At 47.6% G+C, this 21138-nt stretch overlaps 1 protein-coding gene across 2 annotated transcripts; it reads right to left on the bottom strand.

Moving 5' to 3' along the window:
• Positions 1 to 11570: 11570 nt before the first annotated feature.
• Positions 11571 to 21088, bottom strand: LOC132779122 (zinc finger and SCAN domain-containing protein 2-like). 2 transcript variants are annotated; one of them, XM_067470492.1, is made up of 3 exons: positions 21025 to 21088; positions 14331 to 14412; positions 11571 to 13119 (listed from the first exon to the last, which is right to left on the bottom strand). In XM_067470492.1, the coding sequence occupies exon 3, from the start codon at positions 12921 to 12923 to the stop codon at positions 12240 to 12242; it is 684 nt and encodes a 227-aa protein (XP_067326593.1). In that variant the 5' UTR covers positions 12924 to 13119; positions 14331 to 14412; positions 21025 to 21088; the 3' UTR covers positions 11571 to 12239. The 2 variants fall into 2 exon arrangements, with proteins under 2 accessions (XP_067326593.1, XP_067326594.1); XM_067470493.1 differs by lacking the exon at positions 21025 to 21088 and having other exon boundaries at positions 14331 to 14507.
• Between the last annotated feature and the right edge of the window lie 50 nt (positions 21089 to 21138).

Genomic DNA, 21138 nt, shown 5'->3' with positions numbered 1-21138 from the left:
TGCAAGATACTCCACTTTGGCAGAAAAAATGAAATGCAAAGATACAGAATGGGGGACGATGCCTGGCTCGAGAGCAGTACGTGTGAAAAAGATCTTGGAGTCCTCGTGGACAACAAGTTAAACATGAGCCAGGAATGTGATGTGGCGGCAAAAAAAGCCAATGGGATTTTGGCCTGCATCAATAGGAGCCTAGTGTCTAGATCTAAGGAAGTAATGCTCCCCATGCTCTATTCGGCTTCGGTTAGACCACACCTGGAATATTGTGGCCAATTCTGGGCACCACAATTCAAGAGAGATATTGACAAGCTGGAATGTGTCCAGAGGAGAGTGACTAAAATTATAAAAGGTCTGGAGAGCAAGCCCTATGAGGAGCGGCTTAAGGAGCTGGGCATGTTTAGCCTGAAGAAGAGAAGGCTGAGAGGAGATATGATGAGGGCCATGGATAAATATGAGAGAGGAAGCCACAGGGAGAAGGGAGCAAGCTTCCTTTCTGCTTCCTTGGAGACTAGGAAGCGGAACAATGGCTTCAAACTACAAGAGAGGAGATTCCATCTGAACATGAGGAAGAACTTCCTGACTGCGAGAGCCGTTCAGCAGTGGAACTCTCTGCCCCGGAGGGAGTGTGGTGGAGGCTCCTTCTTTGGAAGCTTTGAAGCAGAGGCTGGATGGCCATCTGTCAGGGGTGGTTTGAATGCAATATTCCTGCTTCTTGGCAGAATGGGGTTGGACTGGATGATGGCCCAGGAGGTCTCTTCCAACTCTTTGATTCTAGGATTCTATATTTTATATTAATTGTAATGTTCCTAATAGTATTACAGTATAATGTTATAGTACAATGTAATATATAATATTTTTATTGTGCTAGGATAACAATAATATATTGTATTTCCTTTTTACTTGTAAGCCGCCCTGAGTCTCCTTCGGGGTGAGAAAGAAGGGCGGGCATATAAATGTCGTAAATAGATAAATAAATAAATAGGGTTGTACGATCTGTGGAGAGGGATTGAATGGTGCCCGCCTTCCTGGCAGAAGGAAAGGAAGGAAGAGCGAGAGAGGCCCCTCCGCACCCGAGGATCCGAGGCTTCTGGCAGATTGACTGACACACACACACACCCCTCAATGGATAAATCTTTGGACGCTATTAAGTGCTTTAATTTAACAGGAAAAGACCGGGAAGGAAGCCGCCTGCTGAAGCCTCCTTGATGTTGTTTGGTGATGGTTCGGGAGTGTGTCGTTTTCTAACCTGAAGTCTATTTAGTTTGGAGTTGCCTCGTCTCTATAGACCAGGGGTCCTCAAACTAAGGCCCGAGGGACGGATACGGCCCTCCAAGGTCATATTCCCAGCCCTCGCTCAGGGTCAGGCTAAGTCTGAAATGAGTTGGAAGCACACAACCGCATTTCTGTTTACGAACCCACACGATCTCTTCGATCATCTGGAGAAGCCCTGATCACGATCCCACCTGCATTGCAAGCTTGATTGGTGGGGACGAGGGACAGGGTCTTCTCGGTGGTGGCCCCTCGACTCTTGAACTCTCTCCCCAAGGACATCAGGCATGCCCCAACGCTGGCAGTCTTTAGGAGGAGCCTGAAAACGTGGTTGTTCCAGTGTGCCTTCCCAGAATAAGGAAACTCCAAGCAATATGTCCCTAAATGCACTTTACTAGAGATCCGGGATTGTCTGCACGCCCCACCCCTCTCCAAACACCTATCGTATGTCACCTGGTCACGCCCAGCATATTTTTAAAATTTTAATAATTACATTTGGCCCTGCCATAGGTTTGAATGCTTCGTGGTGTTTTGTTAATGTTTACTGCTTTGTTTATGAATTTGTTTATTGTTGTTGTTTTTACTTATGTGCTTGGCCTCGGCCTCTTGTAAGCTGCACCGAGTCCTTTGGGAGATGGTAGTCGGGTATAAATAAAGGATTATTATTATTATTATTATTATTATTAACAACAACAACAACCACCTTATCTCATCAGCCAAAAGCAGGCCCACATTTCCCATTGAAATACTAATAAGAGTATGTTTGTTTAAATTGTACTTCATTTTAATTATTGTGTTGTAGGGGCAAAGAAACCACAATATTTCCCAAAAGAGGCAGAAGCCACCTTCCCATTGGAAAGGGGGCTTCTGCCTTTTTTGGGAAATATTTTGGTTTCTTTGCCCCTACAACACAATAATTAAAATGAAAATTGTAACTTCTTTTTCTGGAGCGCTGATTTCTCAAGCAATCCGCATTTCCTGTAAACCGAGGCCTACTGCAGAAATAGGCCAAGATGGCAGTAAATCAGGACGTATGGGCATGGGGAACACCCCTGAAAATCCCCTTCTTAAAACCACGTCCCCTCTAGTATTGTTCTTAAATGTCTTTTGCACTACAAATAGGAATTTATTCTTTTTTTTTTCAAATTATAATCCGGCCCTCCAAAAGTTTGAGGGACTGTGACCAGCTGGCCCTCTGTTTACAAAGTTTGATGACCGCTGGTCTATAGACCTCCAGCAGGGGGAGGGGCTACTGTCTACAGACGTCACATGCAACTCCTGGAACGATTCCATCGGTGCTGCCTTCGGAAAATCCTGCAAATCTCTTGGGAAGACAAGCGGGGAAACGTCAGCGTGCTGGAAGAAGCAAAGACCACCAGCATTGAAGCGATGGTCCTCCGCCACCAACTCTGCTGGGCCGGCCACGTTGTCCGGATGCCTGACCACCGTCTCCCAAAGCAGTTTCTCTACTCTGAACTCAAGAACGGAAAACGGAACGTTGGTGGGCAGGAAAAGAGATTGAAAGATGGGCTCAAAGCCAACCTTCAAAACTCTGGCATAGACACTGAGAACTGGGAAGCCCTGGCCCTTGAGCGCTCCAGCTGGAGGTCAGCTGTGACCAGCAGTGCTGCAGAGTTCGAGGAGGCACGAGTGGAGGGTGAAAGACAGAAACGTGCCACGAGGAAGGCGTGTCAAGCCAACCCTGACCGGGAGCGCCTTCCACCTGGAAACCGATGCCCTCACTGTGGGAGAAGATGCAGAGCAAGAAGAGGGCTCCACAGCCACCTATGAACCCACAAGGAAACGCAGGGCATGTAAGACATACCTGTTTCGACAGGCTTTTGATGTTTGATATTGCTGTTTTTAAATTGTTTTAAATTGTTTTTAAATTTTGTTAGATTTTAGCTATTTTTGTAAGCTGCTCTGAGCCCCAGGGAAGGGAGTGGCCGCATACAAGCTTAAATAATAAATAAATAAATAAATAAATAATGGAAGGCCATCTTACTCGTCCAATGAGGGATCGCCGAAGTGAAGTGCTCTAGGCACTGTCAAGCCATTGTATGCTAATGAAGGTGGTCAGTTGAAACATTCCCACCTGGCTCCAGCAGACAAGAGTCCTTTGTCCCACCCTGGACATTATTCCACAGATATATAAACCCTTTTTCCTAGTTCCAAGAGACCTCACTCCCTCTGAGGATGCTTGCTATAGATGCAGGCAAAACGTCAGGAGAGAATGCCTCTAGAACATGGCCATATAGCCTGAAAAAAACCTACAATAACCCAGTGATTCTGGCCACAAAAGCCTTCGGCCATACAATCCTGTGGCCAGCTTCAGGATCAGGAAACAGACAAGGACATCTAATCACCTCTCAACAAAAGTGTGCTCCAGGCACTGTCAGGCCATTATGTGCTAATCAAGGTGGTCAGTTGAAACATTCCTACCTAGCTCCAGCAGACAGGAGTCCTTTGCCCCACCCTAGCCATTATTCCACAGATATAAAAACCCTTTTTCCTAGTTCCAACAGACCTCACTACCTCTGAGGATGCTTGCCATAGATGCCGGCAAAACGTCAGGAGAGAATGCTTCTAGAACGTGGCCCTATAGCCCGACAAAACCTACAAAAAACCAAGCCTTCAACAATATATTCTATTCATTCTGGAGTTGGCTCCTCTCTCTAGAGACCTCCAGCAAGGGGGGGGGGGGGGGCTGCAGGTCCCATTATTATTATTATTAAACTTTATTTATACCCCGCTAGCCTCTCCCGAAGGATTCGATGCGGCTTACAAAGGCCGAGGACTCAACACACAACACAATAATACAGTCTAAGCAAATCAAACAATTAAAAACAGAATAAAGCAAAATAAACAACAGGCACAATACAGTAAACACAATAAAACTGGGCCGGGCCAGAGCAATGGGTACAAGATTAAAAGTGCTGATGTGACAGGAAGTGTCTATGGGGCTTCCAGGGCAAGTGCGATGTGCGATGTGCAGCAATCCTTGGTTCTGGTAAAGTGCTTCTGGGACTTGGTGGTGGAGATTTCCTAATCTGGGAAGGCGCATCGGAACAGCCAGGTCTTCAAGTTCTTTCCGAAGGCAGCCAATGTAGGGGGGGCCTGTCTAAGGTCTTTGGGGAGGGTGTTCCAGAGTCGGGGGGGGAGGGGCCACCACGGAAAAGGCCCTATCCCGCGTCCCCGCCAAGCGCGCTCCCATGGCCGCTGAGAGACCGTTTGGGACAGGCCTGCCGCCCCTTCCTCCCTCCCTCCCTCCCTCGAGGTGTTTCCCTCAATTCTCCTCAGAGCCGGGGGGGGGGGGCGGGTGCTGCGGGGAATGCTGGGAGCTGTAGTTCAAAATACGGGGGGGGCGTGAGGGAGAGAGAGAAGCCAGCCAGAGCGCCGAGGCCGGGCGGGCGGGCTGGCGAGGAAGTTCCTTAGTTCCGCCGAGGAGAGTCAGTCAGTCAGCCCCCGACTGAGGGGAAGGGAGGGAGGGAGGGAGGAGTCAGGCCAGGATGATTGACAGCCACCCTCCCCCCCCTCTCTCTCCCGCCAAGAGCGGGCTCTGCTGAGTGAGGAGAGCCGCCCGCTCAGAAGCCCCGCCCCTTCCCGGCCTGCGCCCTCCCATTGGCTGAGCCCGTGGCGGTGAGGGAGGGAGGGAGGGACCGGCGAGAGCACGCCTGGGAGAGAGTGCCAGAAGCAAGGCCCGGATTAGGCCGCTCCCCTCCCCCCCCCCCCCCCGCCCCCCCCCCCAGGGAGAGATATACACACCTCGCTCGCTCGCTCGCTCGCTCTCTCTCTCTCTCTCTCTCTCTCTCTCTCTCGCTCGGCTTCAGGCGCCTGCCTCCCTCCTGGCTCTATTGAAGAGGCCCGCCCGGAACAAGCCCCTCCCTCCCCCGCCCTCCCATTGGCTGAGCCCGTGACGCTCCGCCACCTGGAAGCCTCCCATTGGCTCTCCGGGTTTGATCGACGGATTGCAAGAAGGGGGCGGGGCCAGAAAGAAGCCGGCCTCTGAGGGAAGGAAAAGGAGGGAGGGGGAGGGAGTGACGTCACTCTTCCCCTCCCCCTCCCTGCAGCCGGCCTTCGACCTCCTCCCATTGGCTGCGTCCGTGAAGCCCCGCCCTCATTCGCTTGCTCTCGCTCGCTCTCCGGCTTGGCCTGAGAGGCTGGAACGAACCAAGGCGGGAGGGAGGGAGGGAGGGAAGTCTGTGGCCGGACACCCCTCCCCCTCCTGGCAGCGGCCTTCTCGCTCTCTCTCTCTCTCCCGGAGGCACCTTGGGCTCTCTCCCTCTGAGGCTCCTCCTCCTCTTTTCTAAGATCTACAGAAACACTCGATGGAACACCTCAGCAAGCGAGAGCCCAAAAGTGGCAGGCTCAAACACAGCACCTCAACCAATGGCTGAGACCCAATGAGAGACCTCCCCCCCCCAGCCCCTAGCCAGGATTTCGAATGGGGGGGGGGCTGAGTCTGAGTGAAAGAGGGTCTACTCTAGCAAACCTTTTGTATCGTTACCCTAATAATACCCCCATGCATATGGGATATATTGACCATGGTGATCAGATCATGATATGAATAAACATAACAGTTTAAATAATGCACCAATAAGGCCTTTTCGCGGACCACCATGAGAATTTCGGGGGGGGGGGCTGAAGCCCCTCAAGCCCCCCCCCCCCCCGGGCTACATGCCTGTTGGCCACACAGAAGACTGGGCGACTTGGAAGGCGCTGAACAGACTGCGCTCTGGCACCACTAGATGCAGAGCCAATCTTAAGAAATGGGGCTCCAGGGTGGAATCCACGGCATGCGAGTGCAGAGAAGAGCCAACCACTGACCACCTGCTGCAATGCACCCTGAGCCCTTCTGCCACATGATGCACCATGGGGGACTGGGAAGATGTGCCCTCCACGATGGACAGGGTATAGGGATTTTATCCTTGAAGATCCCCACCGCTATCACCAATTGCGAGGAGGTGCTTGTGTGTTGCTGAGGTTGGCAACGGCAGGCCCTACTAATGGAGGTATTTTACCTCAGGCACTTTTTAATCTCACCGCTGCCACCAATTGTTCAGATGTGGATGTTATGGAGGGAATTCACCTCAGGCCTCAATTGTGTAGAAGAATATATTATGGAGGAGGCCAATTATTATTAGTAAATTAAGGTAACTGCCACCAACGTGAGGTATTTGAGGTACCACCGATGAGATCTGGCTCTAGTTGAGGTGAGACGGTTTTCAAAAAAAGATAACAAGTTTATTTGTGTACAAAGCTTATGGTTGCAGGCTGTTAAATAACTTATGGAACTTTAAATATCACGTGGTTTATAATACAGTCCACTCTTCCAGATAACACAGCTTGTGGTTAACTTTCACTGAGGTGAAGCTCTCTAGTGAACAATGTTTCACTACTATAAATAGCCTTTCAGTTTGATCTTCAGTTGAAAAGATTCACACCTAGCCCAACTTACAAAAGCCTTTTGTCTCACCCTAGTCAGTCCACAGATATATAAACCCCTTTTTTCCCAACTCCAGCAGACCTCTGAGGAAGCCTGCCATAGATGCAGGCGAAACGTCAGGAGAAATGCCTCTAGAACATGGCCATATAGCCCGAAAAAACCCACAAGAACTGAGTGATTCCGGCCATGAAAGCCTTCGACAATAGTTTGATCTTCCCTCGATCAAATCTCTGATCTCTAGTCCTTCCTTAACTAGGGATCTTAACTAGGCTGCCTTTAGTCCTCTTTGACTGAAGAATCTGGCCAGGTTTCTTTCTTCAGCCCTCCTAGACTGATCAAACACCAGCCGCTCACCCACAAGTCTCTCTCTCAGGCCTTTTTTTAAAAACGCCCAACTTTTCCTGCTTGGCTCCGCCCACTCCTCCCTCTCGTGAGCTAGCCAGCCTCGTCTCCTTGGCAACGCTCACTGTGGATTCAAACCAGATGACTCCAGTTTTAGCTACTGTTACAAACACAAATACATACTCTAACAGTTAAACACAAACATAATAACAATGACTTCTGCACAGGGACCTTCTTGCAGCAACACCAGAAGCACTCCAAGTGGCCAGGTACTGGTCAAAGGACATCTAATCAACTACCAAACTCACAATTTTTGTATTTTTGTATCTTGTCTGTTTGTTGACTTTGTTCTGTTAGAAATGTAATATAATGGACTGGTTGCTCTGACACGACAAATAAATACAATTCTCCTCCTCTTCGTCTCTCTTCCCTGGAATCCCCCCCCCCCGGCCACTATGCCCCCTCCCCCACACATGGAGGGAGGGAGGGAGGGGCCAGAGGAGAGCCACCCAAAGCGTCAAAGGCTATGGAGACCAGGAATCCCCCTGAAGAAGAGCCCGAGGAGGAGCTGGAGAGGATCCTCTCTCCTTTGGGGAAAGAAGGCTGAGAGATGGGGGCACGCCGTGTTTCCATCTCTGGGGGTGGGGTCCCATGAGGAGGCAGGCAGGCAGGCAGGGAGGGGCCAGCTGGGTTTACTTCAGCCAGGGGTCCTCAAACTAAGCCCCGGGCCCTCCAAGGGCATTTGCCTGGCCCTCGCTCAGGGTCAACCACAGTCTGAAATGACTTGAAAGCACACAACAACAAGAACCACAACAATCCTATCTCATCAGCTAAAAGCAGGCACACACTTACCACTGAAATACTAATAAGTTTATATTTGCTAAAATTGTTCTTCGTTATAATTATTGTATTGTTTTTAAGTGTATTCATTCGTGGGTTTTTTTCAAATTATTATCCGGCCCTCCAAGAGTTTGAGGGACTGTGACCTGGCCCTCTGTTTAAAAAGTTTGAGGATCCCTGACTTAGACGATGCATCTTCCTTCCTTCGAACAGTGAAAACAATAAACAAGGTCAATAAATAACAACGGAAATGAATTAAATCAACAAGATGACACTCATCACTAAAAAGGATTAATCAATATAATGCCTTCTTTGCCTTGATCTTCTCACAAAAAGACAGCCATCCTCAACCCCAGCAACATGGAGAGGGTAAGGGATTAGAGGACACCCAACCCCAAATTGGGAAACAAGTGGTCCAGGAATACCTGGCTGCTCTAAATCGTTCAAGTCCCCTTTCAGGGCCAGATCAACTACACCCTAGAAGAGTATTGAAGGAACTAGCGGAAGTCATTTCGGAACCATTGGCAACCATCTTTGAGAGTTCTTGGAGAACGGGAGAAGTTCCAGCAGATTGGAGGAGGGCCAATGTGGTCCCAATCTTCAAGAAGGGAAAAAAGGACGACCCAAACAACTACCGTCCGGTCAGCCTCACATTGAAGCCAGGCAAGATTCTGGAAAATATCGTTAAGGAAGTGATCTGCAAACACTTAGAAACGAATGTGGTCATCGCTAAGAGTCAACATGGAATTATCGATAGGGCTACAAGCTGGGTAGATGCGGGGAATGCCATGGATGGAGCGTACCTGGATTTCAGTCAGGCCTTCCTCCCTTCATTCAACAAGGTCCCCCATGACCTCCTGGCAAAGAAACTAGTCCAGTGTGGACAAGCCAAAACCAGTGAGGTGGATCTGTGACTGGTCAAGTGAACGGACCCAGAGGGTGATTCTCCCCAAGGCTTCCTCCTCCTCTTCCTGGAAAGACGCAATGAGCAGAGTGCCATCAGCAGGGCTCCCGCCTGACCCGGTCCTGCTCAGGATCTTCATCAATGACTTCTTAGATGAAGGGTGAGAAGGCAGGATCATCAAGTCTGCAGATGATCCTGCCTCGGGAGTGAGAGGCAAAACTCCAGAAGACAGGAGCAGAATTCTGTCTGTCCGTTGGGACGCAAATGGGGTGGAAGAACGACACCAGGCTCCAGCAGAAGTTCCAGGTTCAAAGCTTTACTGTTCCAATGGGAAAGGGTGGGAATCCTCAGCCGGCAGCAGAATCAAGGGTTTCCACACTCCATGATTTAAACAGAGCACATATTGATATACAATTGCTTATATAACTTGTTGACATTAATCAATTATTAATACATAGAAAAACATCTTAATCATCTTGATAACCACCTGGAAAGTCAGCGTGTTCAGGTCATATTCTAATATCCCCTGTGACCTTATGCTGGTCAGCAGATCTGACGTATCCCGGGTTAAGTAATTCATTCTTCATATTTCTAAAGAGTCATAGGCCTGGGTAACAACGAAAAATTTGTTTCTAAAATCGATTTGTATTTGGGGGTTTTTTTTGTTTCGATATTTAAAATAATTACAAAATTTTCCCTTTAAAAAGTTCGATATTTACAAAATTTCGTAAATGTGAAAAAAATTACAAAACATTAACGAATCGATTTCCGAAACAATAACGAATTGATTCGTTAATGGCGGACGCAACCGCGAAATACGCTAAAAAACCTCCAAAAACTTCTGAAGCTTCCCTCTCCCTCTGTTGTTGACTGTTGGTGTGATATTATAATTTTTTTTCACTAATTAAACAAAAAACTTGCCCCAGACATGCGGAAATAATAACGAAACAACCTCAGAACAATAACAAAACGAATACAATAACAAAATACGAAGCATTTACAAAACGTGTTTAAAAATTCATTTTTTAAAAAAATTGCTCCAGAATGGTTCGTTATTGTTTTGTAATTGAAAAATTAACGAATTATTTACAAATTACGAATTAACGAAACGAAACTGCCCAGCCCTAATACCTTCTATATAGTTTCTATTCTAATTACATTAAGACACCAGGTGGCGTTTCAATATTACAGGTACTCTTTTGACCTCAGTTGGGGTCAAAGGGCAGATCATGTTTATTGGCCTTTTAAAAAACCCCACCTCTTGAATGTCAATACAGGAACAGGTCTTAGGCTGATTTCCTTTAGCAATTTAGCTTTAAAACTTTATCATAACTTACTTTCTCAATATGAAAGGTTTTTCCAAAAAAACAGAAAATGCCTGCTATTTACATGGTCGGAAGATGACACTCTCTCTCACTATATGAACTTCGATGTTCTAAGTTATATTGACAAAGTTAAATTGATAAATCGATCTCTCAAGTCTGTAAGTTTACTTTGCCTGGCCAATCCGACCTACGTGTTCTGTAAACACAAGCAGTTCAAACAGAACTTTGTACCAAAGGGAGAAATCAATACCTACTGTTCTGTTGAAATCGTCAGGGAGAAACGCTTTCAAGAAAAATCGGGTATTTAAAAGTGTTTATATTTTTATTTTGTAATATTAATATTTTTAAAAACTGCCCCCACATAATGATCTCAACAGATTAGAGATGATGGGTCAAAACTAACAAAAAGAAGTTCAACGGGAACAAATGCAAGAGACTCCACTTAGGCAGAAAAAAGGAAATGCAAAGAAACAGAATGGGGGACGATGAGGCCTAGCTCGACATGTGAAAAAGATCTTGGGGTCCTTGTGAACAACAAGTTAAACATGAGCCAGGAATGTGATGCGGCAGCAAAAAAAGCCAATGGGAAGTCATGCTCCCCATGCTCTATTCAACCTTGGTTAGACCACACCTGGAATATTGTGTCCAATTCTGGGCACCACAATTGAAGGGAGATGTTGACCCTCAGCTGGGATGTGTCCAGAGGAGGGCGACTCAAAGCACCAAGGGTCTGGGGAACAATCCCTATGAGGAGCGGCCTAAAGAGCCTGGCCTGTTTAGCCTGCAGAAGAGAAGGCTGAGAGGAGACAGGAAGAGGGCCGTGTATAAATATGTGAGGGGAAGTCACAGGGAGGAGGGAGCAAGCTTCCTTTCTGCTGCCCTGGAGACTAGGGCGCAATGAGGCCATGGAGGTGAGCACCGGACTCTGACTCCCCAACAAAGATTGCACAATGAAGCTTGCGGTCTCATTTGGATAAAAGATTGGTCCAACCAAAGCAATAATAAGAATCTGTCACTAGAGGGATTCGACCTAAGAACGGGAAGGCATACGTACATGTGGTACGACAAAAAGAAAATAGAAAAAAACTGGGAATCATTTTCTACTATCGTCCTTACTCAAGATATGGGAAAGCTACAAATCGAAATTCTACCAAAAAACTCCAGTATGGGTCCCACCCTTGGAAGCCGCCCAAAGAGAAGAATGGGGCAGAGGAAACAACCAACGTATACAGAGATCCTAAAAATACAAAAGGGAGCCTATGACGAACAAGGGAAGACTGACCTGGCAGCTTGGGGGGACCCCACCCATTACAGGGGTCTCAAAACGGGGAGGGCGCTGGCCCCTTTGTCTTTAGTAGTGTTTATATACGAGCGCTGCCACCACTTAATTGACTTCAACAGGCTCCCTCCTGTAATGCACGGAATGTGTGTGAGGCACACGGAGGCGTTTTGTCATTCAAACAGGAAAAGAGGTTTATTTACTGAACAGGCAGTATCCGCTGAACGGTTGCCGTTTACTGGTTCAATAACCAGTAACATTTGCCCACATTGTTGTCAGTTTGCTAATTTGCAGATCTTCAAAGGCCATTCTTTTCCCGTTGGAATAAGACGTCACTTCCCTTTCTGCGCAGAGTCAATTTGCACTGTGGAATCTCATCACAGTAACTATCCACGGTTTCTTTCTACTTAATCGTTCAGCATTCTGAAGAAATAAAATGATGCTTTCGTTTAACTTTAATTGTTTCCATGATGGAATGCATTTTAGTTCAAAATGTCTACAATACACCACATCTGCTCAAATGTCCCAACTTTGTGCTTGCATTTCTGACCTCCAAGAGTTGCTTTTGTACTTCTTAGAAAGACTTTCTGATCTCAATTATCACCATTCCCTCCAATGTGAATTCTTTGTCGATGTAGATATGAACTCTGTGAGAAGCTCTGTCCACACTCGAGACCAGTGGTTCTGAACCTGTGGGTCCCCAGGTGGTCTGGCCTACAACTCCCAGAAATCCCAGCCAGTTTACCAGCTGTAAGGACTTCTGGGAGTTGAAGGACAAAACGTCCTGGGACGCACAGGTTGAGAACGATTACTCCAGACACTTGTAGTCACACTTGGTTACTCCCCAATGTGAGTCCTTTGATGTTTATGTAGAGTTCCACTCTGAGTGAAGCTCTGTCCACATTCCAGGCATTTAAAGGGCTTCTCCCCAGTGTGAGTCCTTTGATGTGATTGTAGACCTGAACTCTCAATGAAGCTCTGTCCACACTCCCAGCATTTATAGGGTTTATCTCCAGTGTGAGTCCTTTGATGCTTATGTAGACTTCCACTCTGAGTGAAGCTCTGTCCACACTCTAAGCACTTATAGGGTTTCTCCCCAGTGTGAGTCCTTTGATGGGAATGTAGACTTCCACTCTGAGTGAAGCTCAGTCCACACTCTATGCATTGAAAGGGTTTCTCCCCAGTGTGAGTCCTTTGATGCCTCTTTAGACCTGAACTATGACTGAACTTCTGTCCACACTCCCAGCATTTATAGGGTTTATCTCCAGTGTGAATTCTTTGATGGCTACGTAGATTTCTTCTCTCAGTGAAGGTCTGTCCACACTCCAGACATGTATAGGGTTTCTCCCCAGTATGAGTCCTTTGATGTTTACGTAGACTTCCACGGTGAGCAAAGCTCTTCCCACACTCCTGGCAGTTATAGGGTTTCTCCCCAGTGTGAGTCCTTTGATGTAAACGTAGATTTTCATTCCGAGCAAAGCTCTTTCCACATTTAATACATGTATAGGCTTTCTCCTCCATGTTGACAGTGTCATACACATTTAATTCTAATATGGACACCTGACACTTGTTTTCCTCTTTCTGATTATTCGCAGCAATGGGTCCAAATTACAGGAAAGGAGATTCCATCTCAACATTAGGAAGAACTTCTTGACTGTAAGAGTTGTTCAGCACTGGAACTCTCTGCCTCAAAGTGTAGTGGAGGCTCCTTTGGAGGCTGCTCAAGAAAGGAGAAGCAAAAGGTTAAACACGAAGCCCCAAACCCCCTTTACCTCCAACATTATCCAAGACACAGAGGCATGAAGTATCTCAAGGACAGACACGGAAACCAGCCAAAGCGGTCACAGATTCATGAAAACAAGGGAAGAATTCAGATGCTTTGTGTGAACGTTACAGAAACAAAAACTTGCTGTGGTTAAAAGGAAGGAAAGCAGGAAGAAATGAGGGAAGGAAGGTATAAAGGAAGGACAGGAGAAAGGAAGGAAGAAAAGAAGGACAAAAGGGTGGATTGAAGGAAAAGGAGGGAATGAAGGCAAAAAAGGAGAGAAGGAAGGAAGGAAAGAAGGAAGGGAAGAAGGGGAACCGCTTTCTGTGTTAGAGGGTCACACTGAATTTATTGGGTTGATCCCAAATGTGGTTATAGGAACAGAAGACAGGCAAGGATTCATTCTAGATAATGTGTTTTAGTGAATAATCAGCATGTGCTAAATGCTCATTTCGTGATTACTTAGGTCATGGGTGTCAGGACTCAATTTCTGAGGGCATGAATACATCACAAATTCCCTCTGACATCTTGACGGAATCATCCTGGCTGAATCAATTCTCTCTATGTGACATTTTGAAGCCAGCAGAGGGCAGTGGAACCCTTGTAACTTGGGGGAGGTGGACAGGAAAGGCGTCTAAAAGGAAGTGGTGGTTCTGAAAACTGGGAAGCCCTGGCCCTTGAGCGCTCCAACTGGAGGACAGCTGTGACCAGCAGTGCTGCAGAATTTGAGGAGGCACGAGTGGAGGGTGAAAGACAGAAACGTGCCAGGAGGAAGGCGCGTCAAGCCAACCCCGGCCGAGACCGCCTTCCACCTGGAAACCAATGCCCTCCTCACTGCGGAAGAAGATGCAGAGCAAAAATAGGGCTCCACAGCCACATACGGACCCACAGAGAAATCCATAATGGAAGACCATCTTACTCGTCCAACGAGGGATCGCCTAAGTAAGTAAGGTTCTGAAAAAGTCAGTAGTGTCTTTCTTTGCTGCAGAGATACAAGCAATATATCCATTTCAAAGCAAAAGGGCTTGTGAGTGGTTATTTAATATTGCTATAAAGATCTGACAGTGAGTCACCTCCCTGCACAAACCAATGAAGGCGGGCACAAATTCATAAACAATTACAAACAGATCCAGATCCAATTTGTTGGCTTCGGTCCAACTTACCTGTGAAAACGTATCTCCCTCCATGAGCCAGTTTTGTAGATGTAAATGACCGGTCAGCCTCACGTCGATACCAGGCAAGATTCTGGAAAAGATAGTTAAGGAAGTGGTCTGCAAACACTTAGAAACAAATGCGGTCATCGCTAATAGTCAACATGGATTTATCAAAAACAAGTCATGCCAGGCTCATCTGATCTCTTTCTTCGATAGAGTTACAAGCTGGGTAGATGCACACGGGGAATGCCGTGGATGTAGCGTACCTGGATTTCAGGAAGGCCTTCTTTGACAAGGTCCCCCATGACCTTCTGGCAAGGAAACTAGTCCAATGTGGGTGAGGCAAAACTACGGTGAGGTGGATCTGGAATTGGTTAAGTGGATGAACACAGAGAGTGCTCACTAATGCTTCCTCTTCATCTTGGAAAGAAGTGACAAGTGGAGTGCCGCAGGTTTCTGTCCTGGGCCCGGTCCTGTTCAACATCTTCATTAATGACTTAGATGAAAGGCTAGAAGGCAGGATCATCAAGTTTGCAGACGACACCAAATTGGGAGGGATAGCCAATAGTCCAGAGGACAGGAGCAGAATTCAAAACGATCTTGACAGATTAGAGAGATGGTGGGCCAAAACTAACAAAATGAAGTTCAACAGTGACAAATGCAAGATACTTTGGCAGGAAAAACGAAATGCAAAAATACAGAATGGGGGACGATGAGGCCTGGCTCAAGAGCAGGATGTGTGAAAAAGATCTTGGAGTCCTCGTGGGGAGGAAGTTAAACATGAGCCAACAACGTGATGTGGCAGCAAAAAAAGCCAATGGTATTTTGGCCTGCATCAATAGGAGCATAGTGTCTAGATCTAAGGAAGTAATGCTACCCCTCTATTACGCTTTGGTTAGACCACATTACCTGGAATATTGTGTCCAATTCTGGGCACCACAATTCAAGAGAGATATTGACAAGCTGGAATGTGTCCAGAGAAGGGCGACTAAAATGATCAAGGGTCTGGAGAACAAGCCCTATGAGGAGCGGCTTAAGGAATTGGGCATGTTTAGCTGAAGAAGAGAAGGCTGAGAGGAGATATGATAGCCATGTATAAATATGTGAGGAAGCCACAGGGAGGAGGAGGGAGCAAGCTTGTTTTCTGCTTCCCTGGAGACTAGGACGTGGAACAATGGCTTCAAACTACAAGAGAGGAGATTCCATCTGAACATTAGGAAGAACTACCTGACTGTGAGAGCCGTTCAGCAGTGGAACTCTCTGCCCCGGAGGGAGTGTGGTGAAGGCTCCTTCTTTGGAAGCTTTTAAGCAGAGGCTGGATGGCCATCTGTCAGGGGTGATTTGAATGCAATATTCCTGCTTCTTGGCAGAATGGGGTTGGACTGGATGATGGCCCAGGAGGTCTCTTCCAACTCTTTGATTCTATGATTCTATGCTCTGCCCTCGGCCTCACCAGCCTTATAAGTGCGGCCGGTGGGGATGAGGGACAGGGCCTTCTCGGTGGTGGCCCCACGACTGTGGAACTCCCTCCTGAGAGCGGGTTGGCCCCCTCCCTCCTGACCTTTGGGAGACAGCTAAAGACCTGGCTGTGTAACCAAGCGTTCAGCCCATCATAGTAATAATTTATTATTTTATTTATTAATCAGTTTTATATACCGCCACTCCCCGTAAGCTTGGAATGGTTTACAATATACACATGCGATACATTACATTTAAAATCAAAGAAAAATTTTGATTAGCAAGATTCAAATGCCAGCCTAAATAAATAAGTTTTACAAGCTCTACAAAAAGATAAGTCTCGGAGAGCTCGTGTTTAAAGTGAAAGTTGAAAGTGCAATGACCCAAGACTTTTTACGGACAACGGCTATGCCTCGTGTGTGATATGTGATGTTATTTTATGTGATATGCTTAATGTTTTATCAGGGAAGGATCCATTTTGATGTTTTATACAGTTTTTTATCGAGGGCATTGAATTGTTGCCGACACTGTGAACCACCCTGAATCCCCTTCGGGGTCGAGAAGGAAGAGCGGGATACAAATACCGCACATAATAAATACATTCATTTCATTGAGCACATTTGGGAACACAATTAGTTTTGGGGTTGTTGTAGAGTTTTCCGGGCTATATGGCCATGTTCTAGAGGCATTTTCTCCTGACGTTTCGCCTGCATCTATGGCAAGCATCCTCAGAGGTAGTGAGGTCTGTTGGAAATAGGAATATGGAATCTTTTTTTTTTTTTTGAGAGGTGATTTGATGTGCCTTGATTGTTTACTCCCTGTTGTTTTGCTGTTGTAATCTTTGAGTTTTTTAATACTGGTAGCCAGTGTCCAGGATCCAAAAGTGTCTCAATGCTGCAGGATCCTGGCTTTGTCGATGAGCGGTTCCTGTCTTTGCGTCTCACCATGGGGCTCAACCCAGGCCTGAGCTGAATGACAGAGCTTTTTATTTTATTTTCATTAATAGGGCTATTAATAAAATCACTACTGCGTCTGCCTGTTTCCTTCACTCAAGTGTTGGCGGTGGCCGGGAGGCCCTTTGCACAATTAAAACGTGTGCGCCTGCTGCAACCGTACCTCAAAAGCCTGACTTGGCCAGGGTGGTCCATGCCTTGGTTGCATCCAGAATGGATTACTGCAATGCGCTCTATGTGGGGCTGCCTTTGAAGACAGCACAGAAACTGCAATTAGTGCAGAGGTTGGCAGCCAGATGATTAACTGGAGCTGCGTATAGGGAGCATGCCACGCCCCTACTAAAGCAGCTCTGCTGGCTGCCGAAAAGTGTCCCATTCCAATTCAAAGTGCACATTATTGGCGACGAAGCCCTGAATAGTTTGGGCCCGGCCTATCTCTGTGCTTGCATCTCCCCCTATGAATCGGCGCGGGCTGCAAGATCCTCCGGGGAGGCCGCCCTCCCACTTCCACCACCGTCACAGCCACAGCTAGTGGGAATGAAGGAGAGGGCCTTCCTTCTCGGTGGTGGCCCCTCAACTTTGAAACAATCTCCCCAGGGAGATTAGGCCGGGCCCCACACTGTCCTCCTTTCACAGGGACTCAAAAACCTGGGTGTTCCTGCAAGAATTTGAGAACCATTGGTCCCTAGTTATAAATGCCCAGTCGGATGTCGCCAGGTAGTACTATGGTCTCTGTTTTGCACTACCCCATGCCCCACCCTTTTATAGCCTGGCCACGCCCATTTCTGTCATCTTGGTTGATTTTTTGCTGAACACCGTCTGACGGAGCCTCAATGCTGGTGTAAATTTATATGCGGGCAACACAATTGTTCTACTTGGGGCACCAGATGATTCTGTAAAGGAAGGAAATAACATTACAAAGAAACTTGAAAAGCCATCAGGGTTGGCCATAAACATTGAAAATGAGAAATCTTACACAAAAATCTTACTTGGAAAGAATTAAAGGATTACAATCCATCCTGGAGATAAAACTGGGTGAGAAGTTGAAGTATTTGGGGGTGCACATTCCCAAAAATCTAAACGACCTAATACACCATGAGCGCCACTGGATCCCCAACATACGATCTGGCAAAATTTCGGGCTGCACAACTACAAACCCATATTGGGCTCACCACACACTACATTAGGGACTCATAGAAAAAGTCAGCAATCTCAAATTCAATGCCAATGACAAACCAATCAGCTTTGATGTGGTTTCACTATTCATCAAGGCCTCTATTAGCAGACACCACCGCACTCATCATCCGGAATTTCCCAGAAGACATCCCAGCCCTGTCTCAACCCTGCCTCATCGCAAGCCACTTCCAGTGGGGTCAGCCCTCTAAGCCCTGTCGTGGCAAATTTCTACGTGGAACACTTTGAGAAACAAGCCCTGGGAACAGCACCAAAAAAGACCACTGAACGGTTCAGATATGTGGATGACATCTTCACCATTTGGAGCCACGGAGAAGAAGAACTCAACAAGGTCCTGGACCTCCTCAACAGCATCCACCCAAACATTTATTATTTATTTATTGGACTTGTATACCGCCACTCCCAATTTGGCTCGGAGCGGTTTACAGAAGTAGATTAAAACAATACAATTAGCTTTAAAATAACAATAAAAAGTGACAACAGACATCCAATTCACCACGGAAAAATAAAGTGAAGGAAGACTGCCATGTCTAGATGTCCTTGTCATCCACAAACCAGATCAACAACAGGGCCACACAGTTTACAGAAACCCTACACACAGAGAGAGATGGAGACCTACATAAAAACTCCAATCATCACCCAAGTTGAAAGAGAAGTATGAACACAATCCGTCTACCAGTATTTAAAAACACCAGAATCAAGACTGTGAGTAAGGAATACCACACAGAAACGGGGGAACTCCAGGCAGAAAGCCATCAAGTGCCAGTTAACACCTCCTAAACAGAAGACGCCTGCAGGCAACAACAGCCAGGCTACCTCTATGCAGTAGATGCTGATGAAGACATCAAGGAAAAAATCTACTGTCAGCTGGACATCGTCCTATCGGGGATACCTAAGGAGGACAAAATCATCCTCCTGGGGGACTTTAATGCAAGAGTCGGGCGAGACTTCGACCTGTGGCCAGGGACCATAGGAAAGGACAGGGTTGGAAACAGCAACTCGAATGGCATCCTGCTTCTCACCAGATGTGCGGAACACAACCTTGTCATCACCAACACACTCTTCTGCCAGAAAAACAAGCTCAAGACATCATGGAAGCACCCCCGGTCAAAGCACTGGCACCTCTTAAGACTACGTAATCACACGTGCCAGAGACTGCCATGACGTGCTCCTCACAAGAGCCATGACAGGTGCTGACGACTGCTGGACCGACCACAGGCTAATCCGATCCACGATGGCTATCAAGATCGCCCCCAAGCGCAGACTCCAAGGAAGAAAGACAAGTTGCTAAATGAACACCCAAGCCCTACAGACGAGCCCTTCTCCAAACAGCGCTCAAGGACCATCTACCCATAGAACTCCCTGAAAAAGTTGGTTAACATCACAAAACATACAAAGTAAAAGGACAGATGGCAAGCTATTTAACCTCAGCAGACTGAAAGCGAAAACCAAGGTTACGACAACATCTGTTATAGAACTCCAGTATGCTGATGACAATGTCGTCTGTGCACACTCTAAATACCTTTGCAGAAACATATGAGAAGCTCAGCCTCTCACTAAACATCAGGAAAACCAAAGTGCTCTTCTAGCAGTCACCAGCCAATCGCTCTCCAATGCCAGAAATACAGCTTAATGGTGTAAGATTAGAAAATGTTGACCATTTTCGCTACCTTGGCAGCCCCCGCACCACCAAAGTCAACACTGACACTGAAATACAACACCACCTGAACTCTGCGAGTGCAGCATTTTTCTGAATGAAGCACAGAGCACCGGGACATCCGTAGGGAGACCAAGGGGCTTGTTTATAAAGCGATTGTCCTCCCAACCCTGCTGTATGCCTGCGAAACGTGGACAGTCTACAGACGTCACATGCAACTCCTGGAACGATTCCATCAGTGCTGCCTCTGAAAAATCCTGCAAATATCTTGGGAGGACAAGTGGACAAACGTCAGCGTGCTGGAAGAAACAAAGACCACCAGCATTGAAGCCATGGTCCTCCAACATCAACTCTGCTGGACCGGCCACACTGTCGGGATGCCCGACCACCATCTCCCAAAGCAGTGAATGTTGGAGGACAGGAAAAGAGATGTAAAGAGATGATAGCCATGTATAAATATGTGAGAGGAAGCCACAGGGAGGAGGAGGGAGCAAGCTTGTTTTCTGCTTCCCTGGAGACTAGGACGTGGAACAATGGCTTCAGACTACAAGAAAGGAGATTCCATCTGAACATGAGGAAGAACTTCCTGACTGTGAGAGCCTTTCAGCAGTGGAACTCTCTGCCCCGGAGGGAGTGTGGTGGAGGCTCCTTCCTTGGAAGCTTTTAAGCAGAGGCTGGATGGCCATCTGTCAGGGGTGCTTTGAATGCAATATTCCTGCTTCTTGGCAGAATGGGGTTGGACTGGATTATGGCCCAGGAGGTCTCTTCCAACTCTTTGATTCTAAGATGGGCTCAAAGCCAACTTTAAGAACTCTGGCATAGACACTGAGCACTGGGAAGCCCTGGCCCTTGAGCGCTCCAGCTGGAGGTCAGCTGTGACCAGCAGTGCTGTAGAGTTTGAAGAGGCACGAATGGAGGGTGAAAGAGAGAAACGTGCCAAGAGGAAGGCGCATCAAGCCAGACCGGTCTTCGGACTGTGCTTGGTGTGGAACCTCCCCCGCGGCGGCCACTCCTGGGAGTGCAAGGCTCCAGTGGTTGTGCCCACAGGTTCATGGGAACACGCAAGCCCCCTCCCCACCACAAGGTGACAGTCCCTCCAGGGGGGTTCAGGAGTAGGTCGTTTTGTAACCTGAAGTGTGTGTATTTAGATTGTAGCCGCCTCGTCCCTATAGACGGGCAGCAGGAGGAGGGGCTGCAGGAGGTCACATGACCGCCGGGTGACCGTGGAGAGCGGGCCTTTCCCGCTCACAGCCTCCTTCCCGCTTTGAGGCGCTCTTGAGGGGGCGCGGAAGGAGGCCAAACACCGGCAGGGACCGGGGGTGGGGGTGGTGAGGGGGCTTGGAGAAGAAGGGGGAGCCGGAAGAGTGGGCCAGGGCCGCGCGAGGGAGTTCGCCAGCCTCCAAGGCCTGTCAGGCCCACGGGGAGGGAGAGCCATACACACCTCTCTCTCTCTCTCTCTCTCTCTCACCCGCCTCTGCTGAGGAGACTCGTCCGAGAAGGAGACTCGCCCCGCCCCTTCTCCACCCCTCGCCCTCCCATTGGCCGAGCCTGGCAC

Source organism: Anolis sagrei, chromosome 6 (genome assembly GCF_037176765.1).
Source record: "Anolis sagrei isolate rAnoSag1 chromosome 6, rAnoSag1.mat, whole genome shotgun sequence".
NCBI classification, from domain to species: Eukaryota; Metazoa; Chordata; class Lepidosauria; order Squamata; family Dactyloidae; genus Anolis; species Anolis sagrei.
The sequence above is the reverse complement of the archived record's forward strand: the minus strand, read 5'-3'. Positions and strand labels throughout refer to the sequence as shown.

Bases quoted from the DNA above. Each gene is read 5' to 3' on its own strand.
- LOC132779122 (XM_067470492.1), bottom strand. From the start codon at position 12,923: ATGGAGGAGAAAGCCTATACATGTATTAAATGTGGAAAGAGCTTTGCT.